Genomic DNA, 21655 nt, shown 5'->3' on the forward strand with positions numbered 1-21655 from the left:
ACATGTGGGGGAGTCTTAAAACTTGATATACATTGTTAAACTCTTTTCCCAAAAAGAAAAGAAAAAGAAAAATTATTGCCCTTTTTTCCTTCTAGCTAAAATGCTAAATTTTTTAAGCCCCTTTTGCAGCTAAGCTAGTTAAGCTCTTATTTTTTTATTTATTTTTTATTTTTTTAAATCACTCTTCCCCCCCCCCCCCCCCATATTATTGCCCTTCTTATAATGCTACTCTTGTGGCTGCAGATTCATATGCTGCAGATCTTGTTGTGAACGAGGGCGAGTCTGTATATGACTACTGTTGGTACCCATACATGTCTGCTTCAGGTACATCCTTGCCCTCCATAATGAGAAGATATTAGTGGATATTCCTCTTTTACAATATATTTTTTCTACTAAAGTCAAAAGTGATTTATGGCTGATGATAGTGTTGTAAAATTGAAGAGTAATTGGAATACTGTTTGACTTTTCAGATCCAATCACCTGTGTCTTTGCAAGTACAACTCGTGATCACCCTATTCATCTTTGGGATGCTTCTTCAGGCCAGGTGCTGAAACAATATAGCTGATGTGTTCTCATGAAAGGCATTGTTGGTTTTTTAACTCATAAGAAAAATCTTGTTAATGACCTTGAATATACATAAAGGGATAGGCTATTTAATTGTCCATCAACCTGCTTTGAGTTTTGGTGGGCCTGGTATATCACTATGCACCATGTCCATGTGTATCCTAGGCGACCATTTATTAAGTCAATCTATTCTACTGCTAGGATCTATGCTTTGTAGAAATTTTATGTTCAATTTATGTTTCATGGTGCCTTTTGAATATACTTACTAAATGTAGTGCTTTCTGAATGACAGCTGCGTTGCACTTACCGGGCTTATGATGCCATGGATGAAATAACTGCTGCCCTTTCTATTGCTTTCAACACCGCTGGGACTAGGTAAGCAAGATTTTCATTGGAGATTATATGTATTGCCTCATGTAGGATTCCTTATGAAAAGATTTTGATTTTTGGGAGTCAGAGTTTTACTATCTTGATGAACATAGAAGATAATAACTCTTTTTAATTCAAAATATCTCCTTTTGGTTTTAATTTTAGAATTACAATCAAATTTTAAGAGTTTGTGGTTTCCCATAAGGAATCAAGTTTTGTTTTGCACAAATTCCAATAGTGTTCTACTGTTCTTGAGCCTCACTAAGGCTCTGTTGTATTCGTCTTGGTTTCCCAGTAGCATGAGACTCTAAGGCTGCATTTGGTGAAATTAAAAATTAAGTGCTGAATGCTGAATTCAAATATGATTAACTAGATTTAAAAAGAAAATGGGCTCATCTTTAAGTTGGGTTTTGAGAAAGCTTACGGTAGAGTGAGTTGGAACTTCTTGGATAAGAATTTTGTGAGGAAGGGTTTTGGAGAGAGATAGTGCCGATGGATAAGAAGTTGCTTGTCTAACGTGAGCTATTTAGTTTTCATGAATGTGAGTGATGAGCCTAAATCTTGGTTTAAGGCTATAAGGGGATTTGATAAAATGATCCTCTTTCCCCGTTTTTGTTTGTTTTAGCGGCTGATGTTTTGAGTAGGTTGGTGCAGGGTTATGGATATAGGTTTAGTGAAAGGGCTGGGAGTGGAGAGGAAGGGGGTGATGGTTTTGCACCTGCAGTTTGCTGACGATACTGTCTTCTTGTTAGACGACCATAGGTTTTCTTTTCTTGAATATTTTGGGTCGTCTCCATGTTAGAAGGTTTCTGAGCTAAGGTTAATATGGGGAAGTGTGGTATTGCGGTTATTAATGTGCCTGTTAAGTGTATCATGAGACTTGTCTTCTGAGATGGGGTGCGATGTTTTGGATTGACTGTTGACCTATCTTAGGGGTTTCTTTGGGAGGTAATCCTAGATTTATTAGTTTGTGGGTGTCAGTCAGATTATATCAAGCCATAATTAGCCTAACTATTTATGGCATGTTTCTTGTATTATAGGTGTAACTGCCATATAATTAGCTGCAGCCATGTAACTGCCTTGTAATTAAGCTGCAGCCATGTAACTGCCATGTAATTAGCTCAAACGTTGCTGTATAATGAGAAGAACCCTCACAAAGAAGGGATTCAATACAATTGATATGGTGTCAGGGCTTGAAACTTGAATTAGGTTTTCTGGGTCAATTTCTTTCGTGATTGTGAGGATTGTTGAGTCACCTTAGGCAGTTTTCTTTGGTTTCGGGAATCTCTAGGCATTAGAGGTTCATTGTGGTGTGTGTTTTGTGGCTATCGGTAGTGTTTGGGCGTCATTGTGGTGCTGCCAAGACATTCTTGGGTGGTGCTGCCATGACATTCTTGGGAGAATTTTGTGGTCAGTGGTTTCTGGGCATAATTATGGTGCTGTAGACACATTTTGGTGTGAGTTTGTAGCTGTCTGAGAGACCTGGAGGCTGTAGGCTTGATTTGGGGTGGCTGGTTGTGCTGGACAGATTGTATTGCACACACGGTTGTTTCTCTTTCTAGGGTAGGTAATTGTTTTGGGCTTGTTTTCTTTGCGTTGGGGTGTTTGGGCTTTGCTGGTTGGACTGTTTTGACCTGCTTCTAGTGTATTATGCAAGAGGGGTTATTTTAAGTCAATTGTTTTTGGGCTGTATTGGGCTTTGTGGGTTGGGCTGCTTTATGCTTTGTTGGTTGGTGTTTTTCGCATTTTTTTTGTCTTGTCTTTTATTGTTGTGTTACGGGCATCATGACTACCTCAGATTCTTGTGGTGTGAGCTTCACGAGTTCACAGGGAAAAATTATGGTACTTGGGAATTTCAATTCCGCGTATTTGTTATGGGGAAGGAGTTATGGGGCCATATTGATGGTAGTGACCTGGCTCCAACTGAGCTTCCTAATTTGGCTCAGTGGAAGGTCAAAGATGCTAGAGTAATGTCATGGATCTTAGGATGTGTTGATCCTCAGATCATGTTTTTAAATAACGGCCGTTACGTAGCGTAACAGCCGTTACGTAATGGAAATTGAAGGTTCCAAAACCGATACGAGCTGATATTGCGGAGCAGAAAAAATTCACAGCTATAACGGCCGTTACGTCGCCGTAATGGTCCGTAATGGCCGTTACCCAACGTTACAATTCATAACGGTCCGTTACGGATTGTTACACTGGCCGACAGCTTGCCAGTATTCCTGAATCCCTCCAGCCTTTTCGCTGCTTTCCCCCTCTCCCAACCACCCGCCTCTGCGAGTTGCCGATAGCCCTTCAGCAGCTCCCTCTGCTAGTCATCGCCACTTGCCATCGGCCAGCCCTTCAATTTCGGCTTCGGAGCTTGGAGTAATCGGCCGTTTGTGCTTCGACTCCTTCGAGGCTCCTCTCTCGATCTCAGACTCGCTGCACACTCCACTCTCAACTCTCAAGACTCAACTTCTCAACCCTCCAGCGTATGAGATAAGTTTTAAGAGTCAATCAGTCAACACCCACCCACCGGCCACTTAAACTTTTCATTATATTTTTCTTTTAAAAAAATTATATTTTGTTATAATTGTAACTTGTATCATGTATGTTAAATGGAATTAAAAAAAAGTAATTTAATAGAGTAAAAAATTAGAAATCAATAATAGTCATTTGTAAAATAAAATTTTCTTAATTTATGAATATTTTAATTGTCTTATTTTTTTGAAAAGTAATTATGAAAATCTAGTTCCATCGCATATTTCTTTTTTCTTAATATTTTTTTAAGTTTTAAAACATCATTTTGACCTTAAATTTGAAATTAGGTAAAAAAAAATCTTTACATGATCTATTTTTTGTTTTTAGTTATCAAATAAAGTAAAAATTGATAACTTAATAAACAAAATTTTAACTTAATAGTTAATACATTAATAATTCTAATTTTTACTACTAGAATTTCTAGTAAAAAATTATTTTAATCCATATACTGAGAAAATGCTTAAAAAGTTAAATAGTCAATTTGTATTGTATGAATCTCTATTAGTGATGTAAATGAAAGTAGTGCAAAAGTTTTTTTCACATTTAAAATTACAATGCTAATTTCTTATAGTTATAAATGAAAATAAAATCAAGTTATAAAAAAGAATGAAAATATCTTTTTAAAGATAAAAGGAATATATTTTTTTGTAATTATTTACACACTTTAAAAATATGTATTTATTGAAATCCTTTCAACAAGAGAACACCTCCCTTAAATATATGCATAAACACTCTTATTTTACTAATAAATAAAATATCTAATATTTTATAATTTTGTTTATTTAAATATTTTAAATAAGCATTACTTATTATTTTTAATCAAATATAATATTTTATTTTTACATAATAACTATTTAAAATTAGAAGAACTATTTAGTACTTACTATTTAATATTTACTAAATTACTAATTATATCATACCTGTCATTTTTTTTTTATTTTTATAAAGGTTGTAACTTTGTATTTTCTCTATGTTTTGTGTAGAGATCATCAAATCAAGTCTATCAAGATGCCACGTGAGAGAGGGAATGAGAACTTATCTAGTGAGGATATTGGATGGTATTTTGGTACTGCGGTGGATGGTAATAGACATGTTATTATGTGTAAGTTATGTGGGAAGATAATTAAAGGAGGTATTACACACTTGAAACAACACTTGGCACATAAAAAGGGTCAAGTAGCCGGATGCTCAAATGTGACCATACAAGTAAGAGAACAAATGATGAAACATCTATAACAATATGTGGAGAAGAAAAGAGATAAACAAAAAAGGCAAGATGAAGCAGAAACCCAAATTAAAGGAGATTTTGAGAATTTGAGCGATGAAGAAGACTCAGAAGAAGAAAGTATGAGATTTGCTCGACAAGAAAGCATATGATCATAGCAATAGTGGGAAGAGAGGCAAAAATTTCGAGCAAGAACAACTGGAGGGGGTAATATTTATGTAGAGTGAGGTGGCTTTGGCAGTGGTGCTACCAGTGGTTTCAGTAGAGCAGGAGCTCGATCTTATAGTGGTCGAGAAGCTGGAGCACGACAATGAATCAATCCCGATGCCCTTGAAGCTAGACTAAAGGCAATGGATCCTATTTTAGAAAGAAGTAAGAGTGCAAAACAACCAAAAATCAACATTAAGTTACTGAAAGGTTTAAGAAGTAAATTAGGAAAAACAATTGGAAAACTCCTAATTTCTAATCGGAATACAACGAATGTAGCTGACTCTCCATTTATGCATCCTATGCTTGATATTGTTGTAGAGGTTGGAAAGGGAGTGAAGGGTCCATCACCCTATGAGGTATCTGAAATTTATTTGGAGTAAGAGTATCAAGAAATGAAAAATTATATAGCTTCTTTTGCTGGAATTTGGAAGGAGAGAGGTATAACCTTTATGTGTGATGATTGGTTAGGACCAATTAGAAAACACATTGTAAACTTTTTAGTTTATTGCGAAAGAGACATCGTGTTTCATAAATTAGTTGATGCCTTTGATGTGCCAAGCAGAATAGCTGAATATTATTTCAGGTAATTTTTTAATTTTAATTGTATATGCAAATAGTATTATGAACTTATATATTTTTATTAAATAGTAGTAATTATTGAATTTATAATTTCATTTCAGATTAATAGACGAGGTGGTTGAAGAAATTGGAGAAGAGAATGTTGTCCAAGTAGTGATAGATAATGAAGCTGCAATAAAGGCAGGAGGAAAGTTATTAATATAGAAGAGGCCCAATCTCTATTGGACAACATGTGCAACTCATTGCATAGACTTTATTCTTGAAGATATTAGTAAGAAAAGTAACGTGAAGAAGGTCTTTGAAGATGCAAGAACAATAACTTCCTTTATTTACAACCACACATGGACAGTGAATTTCATGAAGAAATTCACAAATAATAGAGAGTTACATCACCCTGCCATCACTCAATTTGCTACCAACTTCATTGCTTTGGAGACTATTGTCAAAGATAAACAAGCATTAAGGGAAATGTTTACATCTGATGCTTGAAAAAACTCAAGGTTTGGGATGGCAAAATTAGGCTCAGCATATGATTCGAAAAAGATTATCTTAGGCAAAGAGTTTTGGCAAAAGACTTCCGATATAATTAAAGTACAGGAACTCTTAGTGAAAGTTCTTAAATTGGTTGATGGTGATGAAAAACCAACCATGGCTTTCATATACGAGGCAATTGATAGGGCAAAGTTGGCAATTCAAAAAGATTGCCGGTTCTACAAAGACTATTGGAAAATTATTGACAACCGGTGGAGTTTCCAATTGCACCAAGATTTGCACGTTGCTGGTAAGTGTAAATCAAATACAATTTCTTATTATTTTAACTTCTAAATTATGCATAGTTGCATTAAAAAATTATTGATTAATATGTTTCTAAATTTAATTATTGGATATTTTTTGAACCAACAATTTCTTTATGGTGCCCCACCTTCGCCTGAAGTTGCTAGAGAAGTTATGGATGAGGTTAAAAAAGTGATAACCAAGTTGGTACCTAATATAGATAATCAAATTCGGGCTATTAATCAAGTAAGTATTGGTTCCATTAAATTGAATAATGAATTGTTCTAGTATTTTGTAATACTTTTTAGAATAATTATTAATACATCTAATTAATTAATTATATTTCACAATCATCCTTTTTTAGTTGTTGCTATATCGAGATAGGCAGGAGACGTTTGGAACCCCGTTGGCTCAAAGGGCAGTGAAACAAACAAATCCTGGTAAATATAGGCTATATAGCTAAATAATGGATGAATGACTCTATTTTCTCTTTTTATGTTCAAATTTGACTTTTGAAAAATACGCTATACTGACATAAAACTCTCTTTAATTATTCATGCAGCCGAATGGTGGATTCATTATGGCTTGTGTGCTCCTGAGCTCCAAAGAATAGCATTTAGAGCTCTTAGCCAGATCACATTAGCTTCGAACTAATGTATATAGACTACATTAGCTTCATCCACACGAAAACAAGAAATACATTAAAGTATATAGACTACAAAAACTTGTTTTCTTTCATTACAACATGAGGTTAAAGTTAAGAGCACCGTTAGCTTCATCCATACGAAAACAAGAAATACATTAAAGTATATAGACTACAAAAACTTGTTTTCTTTCATTACAACATGAGGTTAAAGTTAAGACGTATAATGAGAAGAAGCCGATGAGAAATTGAAGATGGTTTCAATCCTATCAATTTGTACTACATTTTCGAAGAAGATGATCCTTTGAATCAATGGTTAGAGGAGAGAGAGACACCGCTACTTGACAGTCAGGACAGTTCAAATTGGTTAAATGAAGAAGTTGGTGGTACTGCAGAAGGGGGTGATCAACCACCAATAAACATGCATGATAATTCAAATTCAAGCCTTGAACATACACAAAGTGATGACAATCTTGGTTTGAGTCCACCAAGTGACGATGATGGTAATAGTGGTGCAGGAGCTGGGGTTGTGGGGGTGGTAGTGGTGGCGGCGGTGTAGAATATGATTATGGATATGAGATAGGGACATCATTTGTAAGGGATATATATCCTTCTAATCGTTATGGACTGCATGATATACCTGAAAATCATGACTTAGTATTCTTCCAGGGAACCAATCTTCACAACCAAGGAGGAGTGCTCGTGGTGACCCTAGTGATTCTGCCGAAGATTCATATGGTGTGGTTTGTAGTTTTGGCGAATTTGGTTTAGATGGTTTATCATCATAATAATATGGATCTCAACTAGCATATCCATATTATGCATCTCGTGACTTACGTTTTTATCTTAGTGGATTAGGAATCTTAGGATCTAGTGAGTCTTCTTCTACACACTACCCAGAGCCAAAGCCAGCCCCAGCCCCAACTTATGGACATTATTCAGGATATGGTCAAAGAGGAGACACTTCCAATATTAGTTGGATTTTCACCACCAGTACATTTTCAAGAGTAACAACGAAATGACGCAAATTTGAGTTTATTCAGCTATGTATTTCCACAAGGATGGGGAGATAATTTCCAATCCCAATATCGAGATACAGATGCAAATTTTGAAGACCCTCCACGTCATTTTTTTTGGTGGTGACATGTGTTATGTTATAAATTTGTAATATTTTATGCATGTATTTTCAACTATTTATTGATATTTGATATCAATCACTTTTTAAATTCATGCATGTCTAATGTGTATATTGAGTATTGAGTCTATTGACTCATTTTTAGTAATTTTATGTCTTAAGTAATTGATTTTTCATTTTAATTACATTTCTACATCTTTTTTCTCATTAAAGTAATATAAACTATAAAAAAATATGTTTTTTTTTTTAGTAATCAGCGCTCTAAAATAAAAATAATGCCTATTAAAAAGCATTTGTAGGTTGAATGAAAGCCTTCAAAGTTCATTAAAAATCATGTATTAATGAATTTCATGCTTATTTTTCGATTTTGGCATGGTTGTGCATGTGTGAAAAAAACTCACGACCGTTATGCCCACATCTCGCAACACCCGCGACCATTATTACGCAATGTTACCTACGACCGCGATTTCGAACCATGCTTCAGATTTTTCCTATATTTGAGGCCGTACAAGACTGCTAAAAGTATGTGGGAATTTTTGAAGAAAGTTTATAATTAGGACAACATAGCCCGACGTTTTCAGTTAGAATATGAGATTGCCAATTACACCCAAGGCGATCTCTCCATTCAAGATTATTTTTCTGGGTTTCAAAACTTGTGGGATGAATTTGCTGACATGGTTTATGCTAAGGTGCCAGCTACATCTCTCTCTGCTGTTCAGGAAGTTCATGAATAGAGCAAGAGAGACCAGTTTTTGATGAAATTACTGCCTGAATTCGAGGCAACTCGCTCTAATTTGATGAACCGTGATCCTTCTCCTTCATTGGGTGTGTGTTTTGGAGAATTAATTTGGGAGGAGTAGTGTCTTGCAACACAAGTCATTTTTCAGCAAGATAAAATGACATCTAGTGCCGTTGCATATGCAACTCATGGGAAAGGCAAGGGTAGGGATATGCGGAAGGTTCAATGCTTCAGGTTGCAGGGAGTATGGACACATTGCTGCTTATTGTTCAAAGAAATCTAGCAATTACTATAAATGAACTCCTAATAATTTAGTTTGAATGGTAGGATCTTAATTAATCCATAATTTAGTGGGTGTCACATCTAGGTAATGAAAATCAAGTTGTAGGAACTGAATCATGGCCACTATCGCTAACTTTCATACCAAAGTGATTGCAATTCTTAGGAATCATTACTCTTCGATCATGTGTTTTGATGATGGGAGCTTAACCTTATGGCCATTATCCCAAACTTATGATCTAAAGCAATATGAATTCACATAAAAAACATGGACTCACCATTTTATTATGTTTTGGAAGAAGGTACACAAAAATCTAGTTTTGCCATCAACACTTGCAAAAGTCCAGGAAGCACCAATACCAACTCGAGACAGGAATATGACATAATACTGACACAACAATACAACAATTTTGAGAAAAGGAGGGCATGTCACATCAAGGATACATTTATTAATTTATATATATGTGTATATATACTTAGGCATGTTTTTCCTTTTAGATGGCAAATATTTTGGTAATTTTGATTTAAAATGATATATAAGCACCATTAATGCAAAATTATGAAACACATTTTACAAATTACACTTCTGCAATCATCAACTGCATTCATACTATATAGCATTGGTCCAACAATAGAAAAAATAAAAACAACTCAAGGGCGTGGCTGATGGTGGGCAATGGGCATGTCTCATCAATTTTTATTTTTTAATAAAAAAGGAAGATTAACATATGAGGCAAATTAGTGATGGGTTTACAGAGAGGGGGAATTCTGGGGACTGGGACATCTGATGGTGCTCTACAATTTGGCACATGGCGTTAGGACTTCGAAGTCTAACTGCCCCAAAGTCAAAGAACCCCTTGACTCCTGGTCTCTTGATTTCTCAACTCTTTTTTGAGATTTTGCTAGCAAATTTAAAGGGGGCAACAAAATGCTGCGTTCGGTGCAAGAAGTGTCTTGGAGGTGTCCTTGCTATGTTAGGAAGTGTCTCATCCGTGATAAAAAAATAAAAACAAATTAATTAATTTCCGACACACATTAGATATGTATCAAGCAGTATAATTGCTTAGTGGGGAAAGAAACACGAGTGAATGATCAATTGATTATGAGCCCATATATGAAAAGATTTCTTCTCAACAAGTGAGGCTAATAAGTAGTGAAGGATAAAGTTTCTTGGTAATTTGGAAAAGGGCAAGGACAGTAGAACACTAAGATTCAAAGAGAATCATAAGTAGTTGTAAATACAATCAGAAGGTGACAAAAACATATGGTCCAAAAAAAAAAAATTTTTTTTTTTTGGTGAACTCTTCCTTTGTGCTGTTAGCACCAGAGGAGTCCATAGGTGTGCTTGATACACATGGGTGAACACCAACTTGACCCAAAAGCTTAAGTCTATTGGGTCTTAGGCCCAACCATGTATATAAGCACCCATCATCCACTCACTTTTTCCAATGTGGGACAAACTCACAAGTGAAATTCTCATCAATCTCCCCCTCACTTGTGAGTTCCAACTGCTCTCCCTTGAAAGGAAGCCATCTTCTCCCTCATGGGACTAATTCTCCAACAGTTTGCTCAAGTGGGCCTTACCACTGCTTCTTATGTGTCTTGGATTGTATTTAACGTGGGTCTCTAAACCAATCCTACCTCCCACCTCTTGACCCTAATTGGACCCATCTTGACAGCTTAGATTATCCTTATTGGCCTTGGTCACACGCTCCCTCACCCAGAGTTATGAATCGTCGGCTCTGATACCACTTGTTACTATCGGAGGAGTTCACAGGTGTGCTTGATACATATGAGTGAGCACCAACTTGACCCAAAAGCTTAAGCCTATTGGGTCTTGGGCCCAACCTTGTATATAAGTACCCATCATCCACTCACTTTTTTCAATGTGAGACAAACTCACAAGTGGAATTCTCAACAATCTCCCCCTCACTTGTGAGTTCCAATTGCTCCCCCTTGAACGGAAGCTCCCTCACTTGTGAATTTCAACTGTCCCTCCTTGAACAAAAGCCAACTTCTCCCTTATGGGACTAATTGTCCAACAGTTGCTAAAGTGGGCTTTATCGCTGCACCTTACGTGTCTCGGATTGTATTCCACGTGGGCCTTCGAACCAATCCTACCTCTCACGTCTTGACCCTATTCGGATCCATCTTTCAGGCCTGTTGCTCACCCAGAGTTACGAACTGTCGACTCTGATACCACTTGTTATATCGGAGGAGTCCATAGGTGTGCTTAATACACATGGGTGAACACCGATTTGACCAAAAAGTTTAAGCCTATTAGGTCTTAGGTCCAACCATGTATATAAGCACCCATCATCCACTCAATTTTTCCAATGTATAACAAACTCACAAGTGGAGTTCTCAACATGTGCATCGTGAAAACATGTTGGTTACAAGATAATGTCATTGTGCATTAAGGGGCTTGAATGTCCTTTTATGTGTTAGATGTACTATAAATATGGTGAGAGACATAATCATTTTGTAAGCTCTCTAGTTATCAGACATCTCTTTTCCCATTTTATTTTCTTTTTAACATGTTATCACAGCTACAATTAAAGGGCTGCCACTGCCAAGCCACTGCTAAACCAAAAAGCTAAGCCTTTTACCAATATGATTCTCTTCCTAGGAGTGCATGTTCAAAGCTAGACCTGGAATCTTCATTGGACTCGTCAAAAACTTCATTGACATCATTGCAAGTTTGGTTCGACCATCTTCAGCTTTTTTTTTTTTTGAAAAAGCAACACTATCTGTCCCCGAAGAACTTGCTGATCTGTGAACCCCCCAAAAAATTGTCGTTGACAACCCCCTTTGCTCACTCATCTGTCAATTGCCATCCGACTACCATGACCTCTTGTGCCAGCATGTGAGGCTTCATTAGGCCTTGTTTTTACCTTGATTATCTATAATAAGTCTCCGTCCTTATGATTATTTGTTGGTAATACTTGGTTTTTTATGGTGTTGTTGGTTTTCTATTGTTTATGCTAATTTTCTTTGGGAATTGGGATGAAGTCCTTGAATTCTAAGAAATTTGTTCCCCATCCATTTCGCAAATCAGAAAGGAGGAGTTGAATGGTAGTAACTATTTATAGTAATCTAAAACCATCAAGATTTATTTGACAAGTCTAGGTAAGTTGGAAAATCTCACTTAGGATGTTGTAGAATATATATGCACCTTGGTACTTGTAAGTGGATCTAGGATTATGTTAAAGTCTTGTATTCTAGTAAGTTGTCTCACAAGTTATCTCCTTTCGAGTGCTTTCAAGGATGAAAGTGTTGGTGAGTACTTTGTGAAGATGAAGCGCATTCATGTGGAGTAAATTCCCTCTTTTTCACTTATGGCTGGTTTGAAGCCTAAATTTGAATCTATTTGACTACAGATCCTTGGTAATGAAGAATGACTATCTTTTACTTATGTATATTCTTGCATACTTCATTCCTCTTTGGCACAACTTATTCAGGTGCTACTAGTTTTTGGAGAGAATGGTGTTCATTCATCACACAGAGGAACATGGATACACACTTTTGTTGTAGCCTTGTAGTAGGGTTCCTAAGGTGGTTTGGGACATCTTCGTGATAGAGTATGACATGGACATAGTAGAGTTATATCATGAAAATGGACTCTATGTGAATGATTTTGGTCACACTTCTAGTCGTCATTGGGATTTTCCCCAAGTAGCTAATGGTGCAACTATTAATTTTGCCCCTAGGAGAATAGAGAATTCTGTATGTCGAAGATGATATCCTAAGGTTCTATAATAAGGCGTTAGGCATGTCTCCTTATTGCATCTCTTTTTTTTTTTTTCAATATAGGCAAACTTGAAGTTTGTCTCATATCCATTACCCTATCTTCTAGACCATGGGTTATAGAGTCTGCTGCTACTAATCATTTGATTGTGTTAGTGGATCAACTACTGTTGTTTGTTGTAAGGGGGTTCCACTATTTCTATATCCTCTATCTTCTATATTCTCAACTCCCCCTTAACCTTTAACAAGCTTATGAAACCCTTATATTGTTCAATTACATTCTTCCTAAAGTCTGTCATTATTGAAGATATAAAAGCAAGGAGAACGATTAGTGGACACAAAGTTGGAGGTCTCCACTACTTGATTTGGCGTCATCTTCCATTGCTTGCTATTCCATGCTTACGCCCCTTCAAATTCATTGTTGACTTAGTCATTCCTTCATGGAAAAGCTGAAGCAGTAGGTTCTAGTCCGAGTCACGTATCTAATTTAGAGTGCGAGTCTTGTTGGGAAAGCATTATTTTGCCCCATTTGCTCACTGAGTCAAAAAATGGGTTGTAAGTCCTTTGTTAGTCCATTTTGATGTTTGGATCCTAAACATATTCTAAGTGGGGTTTTGTTAATTTGTTACCTTTCTTGTGTGTTTTTAAGGATGAATTGGATTTAGTAAATGAAAGATCATTATGAGTTATTCAATGTCTATTATGACTTTTATTCTTTTATTAAAATCAGTTTAATCCACCCATTTGCACGCGTTAAAATTATAATTCCAGAACATATTTTAATGCTCAATTTACCACCTATATGGCTAACTTTAGCATATCCACTTATGTTCACACTCCACGACAAAATGGAGTCTTTGAAAGAAAGAACGTGCATATTTGGATGTCACTTGTATGTACTTATTTCAAATGAAAGCACTTAAAGTCTTTTGTGAGGCAGTGTTGCTCGGCGAACTAGGACATGCCATAAGGGTACTACATGGGAGAGGCTAGAAGTAGCTGGATTGGCAATTTGATCTAAGGAAGTTAATCTCATGATTCTCATGTAATGTAAGGGGACTTAATAACAACGAAAAAGATCCATAATTAGATCATTTCTCAATGACTAGAAAAGGGATGATATATTTTTTTTAAGAGACAAAGGTGAATTCCATTGATAGCATGTTGGTCAATAGTTTATGGGGAAGTCAAATTGTAAATGGATTGCCTTGAATGCAACATATAATGTGGGAGGTATTCTCATCTTGTGGAATTGCCTGGTGGTGGAATTGCTGGACCATTCCATTGATGCCTTCTCTGTCTCTTGTTTGTTCAAGAGTCCTGAAGATAATTTTGTTTGGAACTTTACTGGGGTTTATGGCCCAGATGAAGCACCTTCTAGACATTTTTGTGGAAAGAACTAGTGAAAATTAAAAATAAATGTTATGCTCCTTGTGTCATTGGGGGTGATTTCAACATGATCTTTACCTTCAGGAAAGGAACGGTACTTCTTCTGAATCTATTTGCATGCAGAAGTTTCATTATTTTGTCAATGCTTATGCTCTCATCGATCTCCCCCTCATTGGTGGCCCTTTCACGTGGTCAGACTCGAGGTCTCACTAAAGGATTGATAGATTCTTTTTTTCCTTTGATTGGGAGGAACACTTCCCAATGGTTACCCAATCCGTGTTCCCTTATCTTGTCTCATACCACATTCCAATCTTCGTTGACATAGGGGGAATTAAGTGGGGGTCAACCCCTTTCCGCTTTGAGAACATGTGGTTTAAACATGAAGGGTTTGATGAACATGTCAAAATATGGTGGCTTGAGCTTCAAAGTGAAGGGAAGGCCAGCTTTGTGGTTGCCTCAAAGCTGAAATTGCTCAAAGAAAAATAAAAATGGTGGAACAAAAATTTTTTGGCAACATCATTATGAGTTAAAAAAGGAGTCTTTTTGGCAACATTAAGAAGTAGGATGCAAAGGAAATTAGGGAGAGTCTAAATGTGGAAAGTAGGTCTAGAAGGCTCACTCTCAAAAAATGATCTTGCCTAGATCATCACCTTAAAGGAAATGGCTTGGAGGCAAAAATCTAGGGCTCTTTGGTTGAAGGAGGGGGATAGAAATACTAGTTTCTTCCACTGCGCAGCTAATGCGGACCATAGATTTAATATGATAACTAGAGTAGAAGTGGAAGGAGAGATATTGATGGATGAAGGGGGAAATCAATAAAGGCATTTGCAACTTTTTTAAAGCTGTGTACATCAAACCAAAGTGATGGAGACAAAAAGTGGATGTCATTTTGTTTAGAAACTTGAGCCTCTCCGTAGTTCAGTGGCTTGAGAGGTCTTTTAAGGAAGAGGACATTGTTCGAGCTCTTAAGAGTTGCAAGGGGGTAAAGCCCCTAGTCCCGATGGCTTCAATATGACTTTCTTCCAAAGGAATTGGGACCTTCTTAAGCAGGATATCATTGAGTTTTTTGAAGATTTTCATAGAACCTACAATTTTGTGTCTAGTATTAACTCAACCTTTATCTCCTCGATTCCTAAGAAACTAGGGGCTTGCAATGTCAAAGACTTTCGCCTAATGAATTTGGTTGGCAATTTTTACAAAATCCTATGCAAGGTCTTGCCAGGTAGGCTTGCATGCAATTTCGGAAGTTGTCAGAAAGTACCAGCACTCTTACTAAGCAAATGATGGATGCTGTTTTGACTGCAAATGAAGTTGTGGATGTGCACACTAAAGTGGGAAGATAGGAGTGGCATGCAAGTTGGATATGGAGAAGGCCTTTGACCATGTTAGCTGAAATTTTCTATTGTACATTTTTAGAAGATTGGGTTTTGGGGATTCTTGGTGCAGATGGATCCATCAGTGCATCTCCACCACGTCTTTCTCGGTTCTAGTAAATGACTGCCCTATTGGTTTCTTCAAATCATCTCATGGCCTAAGACAAGGTGGCTTCCTATTCTCCTTTTGTTTACAATGGTCATGAAAGTTTTGAGTGTCATGATAACTAATGCAAATGAAGACAAATTTCTCAAGGGAGGTAGCATTGGAAGGAACAACCCATCTCATTTTTGCAGATGGCACTATCATTTTTTGTGAGGATGAGTTGGAGCAAGTTCTTAATCTTAGATGCATCTTCCTTGGTTTCGAAGCGGTTTCAAGCTTAAAAGTGAATCTAGGAAAAAGTGAAATTATCCTAATGCAGACTTTTGATCGTGGACCTTTGCTTATTAGTCTCCTTGATTGTAAGCTTGGAGCCTTTCCTATCACCTATCTGAGGCTCCCATTAGGAGCCAAGTTTAAGGATAAGGGCATTTGGGTTTCCATTTTTGGCTGGTTTGAAAAGAAACTCATTGGTTGGATTAGAAACTTTTTGTCAACAGGCAGTAGACTCACTCTACCTAATCTCCTGGTTTACTTCATGTCTCTTTTCCCTATCCCTAGTTCGGTTGCCAAGATATTGGAGGGTATCCAAAGAAGATTCCTTTGTGGGAACAAAAGTGAGGTTTTCAAATATCATCTCGTTAAATAGGGTGGTTAAACGACCTTTGCAAAAAGGTGGCCTTGGCCTCATCCCTTCCTAAATTTAATAAGGCTATTTTGGAAAATGGATTTGGGAGATTCATGACAGAAAAATTATTTTTAGAGGGATGTCATCGCTATCAGGTATGCTCTCCATCATAGGGGTTGGACCTAAAAAAATTCGAAGGAAGCTCATGGTACAGGTGTTTGGAGATATATCATAAGAGGATGGGAGAAATTATTCTCTCTTATCTACTTTCATGTGGGGCAATGGGGAGGATGTGTTCGTCTGGCATGATATTTAGTGGGTCAATTCCCAGCTCAACTCCTTTTCCCCTTCCATCTTAAGACTTGCTTGTGCCAAAAACCCCCTTGCTAGCCAACACATGGAGTTCACCAGTCATGGGATTGTTTGGAATATTCCTATGAATAGGAATGCTTTTGATTGGGGGTTTTATACTCTTTCAGATTTTTTTAACAGTCTCTATAAGATTTAGTGTTAGGCCAATTCTGATTAGCCCAAATGGGTTATGAGCAAGGATGGGACTAGTAAGCTCTTTCTACAAGAACCTTAGCTCTCTGGCTGAGAGTAGCACAAACTTCCTTTGGAAACTTATTTGGAAAATGGGTGCCCTTACTAAGGATGCTTTTTTGCACATGGGAAGCTACTTTGGAAAGCTCCTTAACATGGGTAATCTTCTCTCTTGTCAACAATATGCTTTTTATGCCTATGGCAGGAGGAATCTGTTGATCATGTCCTACATTGTTCATGGGACCACGACATTGTGGAACTTAGCCATCTCGAGTGAATCAAAAGTGGTTCATTGCGACCATGGTCTTAAATTTCTACGAAATTGTTGAAATTTCTAATTTCCATCACCCTCGAAATCGAAATGGCAATCGATTTCCATCTTGCATAATTTTTTCGAAATCTCAACGAATCATCCGAAATTTATTGAAATCTCAAAATTTTAGCGAACTTGTCAAAATTTTAACTATACGATGAAATTTCGTCAGAATTCAAACGAGAAATTTAGGAGTCAAGTGAAATTTCTATCTTAATTTATTTTATATATTTTATCAAAACAAAGGATTATTACAAGTACTTTTGAAATTATATGAAAAAATAAACTTACTGTAACATTTCATTTAACCATTCATGTCTAAATTATCATTATTTGTATAATAAATAATATTTAAATGATTTATTCATTTGTATTAACTGAATATGTTTAATGTACATTATCTTACAAATATGTTTGATACTTGTACTATTTTACAACTTTTCCACCTCATACAAAGCATAGATGTATTTAATTTGTAATATATTAGTCCTAAATCTTATATTTTTATTTCCGTTAACCATTTCTAAAGTTTCACTAAGAACTCCATGCTTTACTACTAATTTCCGTTATTTTTTCAAATCGAAATTGACATTGAAATCGAAAATTCCATCAAAATTCCTGTACTTTTGAAGCTTCAAAATTTGAGTCGAAATCGAAACTTAAGACCTTGACTGCAACTATCATAGAAGGTGAATTGTGAGTTTGGAAAGAGATCAAATCAAATAAAGGAGGAAAATATCTCTTTGTTATTCGCCTTGCTATTTTTGGGCATCTGGAGAGAAAGGAATAGAAGAGCCTTTGAAGGAACTTTTTCTCCTATTCTGATTATCATGGATCATTGGATTGCAATGGTCTCTAGCTGGCATTGTGGGCTGGTTGGGAGGGACCCCTTTGTAATCCTTTATTTTCTTGATACTTTTTAGTGATGAGATGTTTCTCTTTTGTTGTTTCCTTTGTACTTGGGTGGCATCTACTTGATGCCTCTTTTTAATAAACTTTCTCTTTTCTAATAAAAAAAGGGTGCAATCCTTAGTTCTTGGAGGTAAAATGTCATCCATCCCCTTCTTCCTCATAAACCTTTATTTCTTTTTACCCACTCACATATTTGGTTATCTCTTTTGCTCATCAGTTAACTCTTGGTGTTGATAAATTGGAATCTGAGCTCTCAAGTGTGTATTTTTTGGGGTATTTACATCCTAAAAATGTTGTTGTTGTTACTGCCCTCCCTTGGTGATTTCTTTGTCTTATGTGACGTTATTTGAGTGCACTCTGCACCACTCCAAGTTTTCTTTGAAAGACCCTGATGACTCTTTTCCCTTGCCTAGCCTTGATCCACTTTTTGATTCAAGATTGTTTTCTTTGCCTATACCATGTTCCTTCATGTCTTCATGTTCACCCAGTTCTTCTAGTCATGTGAATTGTCTTCTTTTGTGCGCATATATGCAGTAATGCCATAAAGTGGTCGATCATCTTCTTGTTTTTTATGCTACGCCTTCGGTTCCTTCATCACCAGATGCTATCTTTTATGACATAGACCTTCCTATTCTTGCTTGTGATACTCAACTCTTCATTTTGTGTTTCACAATTTTTATGATTCTTTGCCCCCATCCTACTATTGTCTTGTTACCACATTATCATCCATCTCTATTCCAAGGCTTGTATTTGAAGCTCTCCCACCATCGTTGGAGAGCAATAATGGAGGAAGAGATGTCTATAAAAAGATACTTGGGAATAGGAATGTTTTTGAATTGAGTTGAGTGGACACAATTGAATATCAAACTTGTTTGGACTTGAAGGTTTTAAGCTTGAAATTCCACTCAAACTCAGTACATCTCAAAATTGTTGAGAGCTTGACTTGATTTCAATTTTTGAAACTCAACCTTGACTTAATTAAATTCGAGTTAATTATAAAAAAATATTGATTACATTAATAAAATATATAATGTTATATATATATATATGTGTGTGTGTATATATATATATATATATATATATATATATATATGTACGTATAAAACAAACAACAACAACAAAACCAAGCCTTAGTCCCACTAAGTGGGGTCGGTTATATGAATCCTTTTCCGCCAATTTATGCGATCATGGACCATTTCTTTTGATAGATTTAAAGATATTAAATCCTTACTCACTATCTCCTCTCAAGTTATTTTAGGTCTACCCCTACCCCTTCTACTGCCCCCCACAGTAACTAAGTCATTCTTCCTCACAGGTGCACTATAAGGCCTACGTTGCAAGTGTCCATACCATCTGAGTCGTCCTTCCCTTATCTTATCTTCTATAGGAGCTACACTTAACTTACCACGAATATGTTCATTCCTTAATTTATCTTTCAATGTTATACCACTCATCCATCTAAGCATCCTCATCTCAGCAACTTTTACTTTTTGGATATTATGTTTCTTCGTCGCCCAACATTCTGATCCATATAGCATAGCTGGTCTTATAGCTGTCCTATAAAACTTCCCTTTCAATTCTAAGGGTATTCTACGATCACATAGAACACTTGAAGAACTTCTCCATTTTACCCAACCTGCTTTAACTCTATGCATTACATCATCTTCAATTTCTCTTTCAGCTTGCATAATAGATCCAAGGTTTCGAAATCTACAAGTGCTATTTATTTCTTCATCATCAAGTTTAACTTTGTCTCCAATATTCCTCCTATCATTATTAAAATTACATTTCATATATTCTGTTTTATTTCTACTTATTTTAAAGCCTCTAGATTCCAAAGCTTCTCTCCATAATTCTAACTCAGCCTCTACTCCATCCCTAGTTTCGTCAATTAATACAATATCATCTGCAAACAACATACACCATGGAACCTCCTTTTGAATACTCTTAGTCAATTGGTCCATCACTAAAGCAAAAAGATAAGGACTCAAAGCAGATCCTTGATGTACACCTATGGTAATTGGAAATTCTCTAGTTTCTCCATCTATAGTCTTTACACTAGTCATTACTCCATCGTACATATCCTTAATGACATCGGTATACTTACAACATACACCTTTTTTTCTAAAACCCACCATAGAACTTCCCTAGGTATCCTATCATATGCTATCTCAAGGTCAATAAATATCATATGCAAGTCCCTCTTCTTTTTCCTAAACTTTTCCATTAATCCTCTTAAAAGATAAATAGCTTCTGTGGTAGATCTCCTAGGCATAAAACCAAATTGATTTTCTGAGATCTTCGTTTCTAACCTTAATCTTTATTCAACTACTCTTTCCCATAGTTTCATTGTATGACTCATAAGTTTAATTCCACGATAGTTATTACAATTTTGAATATCTCCTTTATTTTTGTATATAAGTATTAAAGTACTTTTCCTCCATTCATCTGACATTTTCTTAGTTTTTACAATTGTATTAAATAAATTAGTTAACCATATAATTCCGTTATCACCCAAGCATTTCCAAACTTCAATTGGGATGTTATCTGGTCCCATAGCTTTCCCATTTTTCATCTTTTTTAGTGCAAACTTAACTTCGTTAACTCTAATTTTTCGAATAAATCTTATATTTTTAGTCTTTTCCTCATTTGACAATTCTAAATTTAAGCTTTCTATTTGGTTTTCGTTAAACAACTTACTAAAGTAACTTCGCCATCTTTCTTTAATATCTTCGTCCTTAACAAAGACAATATCATCCTCACTTTTTATACATTTTACATTTCCTAAGTCCTTGTTCTTCCTTTCTCTAGCTTTAGCAAGTTTAAATATATCTCTTTCCCCTTCTTTTGTACCTAATCTATCATACAAACTATTAAATGATCTATATTTAGCTTCACTAACGGCCCTTTTTGTATCTTTTCTTGCCTCCTTATATTTTTCAAAGTTATCGTTGTTTTTACATTTTTGCCACGTTTTATTCCAAATTCTTTTTGTCTTTATGATTTTTTGTACATCTTTATCCCACCACCAACTTTCTTTGCTATTTGAGAATCTTCCCCTTGATTCGCTTAAAATCTCTTTTGCTATCTTTTTAATAGAGCTAGCTAATCTATTTCAAAGAGTATTTGAATCTATCCCATCCTCTAAGGTCCAATCCCTATCTTTGATCATTTTATCTTTAAATTTTATTATATTTTCTCCTTTTAGGTTCCACCATCTAGTTCTCCTACACTGGTTTATTTTATCCTTTTTCTTCCATTTTTTAATGCATATATCTAACACTAAGACTCTATGTTGTGTCGTTAGACTTTCACCTGGAATAACTTTACAATCCTTGCATGATACACGATCTAGCCTCCTAGTTAAAAAAAAATCTATTTGACCTCTATTTTGTCCACTTTTAAAGGTTATTAATTGTTCTTCTCTCTTCTTAAAGCAAGTATTCATTATACTAAAATCATATGACATAGCAAAGTCTAAGATCATCTTCCCAGACTCATTTTTGTCTCCATATCCATATCCTCTATGTATCCTTTCATAATTTTTATTATCTCTTCCAACGTGTCCATTCAGATCTCCTCCTATAAATATTTTCTCAGTCCC

At 35.9% G+C, this 21655-nt stretch overlaps 1 protein-coding gene across 2 annotated transcripts in view; it reads left to right on the top strand.

The window, feature by feature from the left end:
* The window catches only part of LOC131154204 (uncharacterized), a 57794-nt gene that overhangs the window by 8230 nt on the left and 27909 nt on the right, over positions 1-21655 (top strand). For both annotated transcript variants that reach the window (XM_058106816.1, XM_058106817.1), the window contains exons 4-6: positions 244-324; positions 471-544; positions 857-939. In XM_058106816.1, coding sequence (XP_057962799.1) covers positions 244-324; positions 471-544; positions 857-939 — 238 coding nt within the window. The remainder of the gene's footprint in view (positions 1-243; positions 325-470; positions 545-856; positions 940-21655) is intronic.

The sequence above is a fragment of the Malania oleifera genome, chromosome 4, assembly GCF_029873635.1.
Source record: "Malania oleifera isolate guangnan ecotype guangnan chromosome 4, ASM2987363v1, whole genome shotgun sequence".
Taxonomy (NCBI): domain Eukaryota; kingdom Viridiplantae; phylum Streptophyta; class Magnoliopsida; order Santalales; family Ximeniaceae; genus Malania; species Malania oleifera.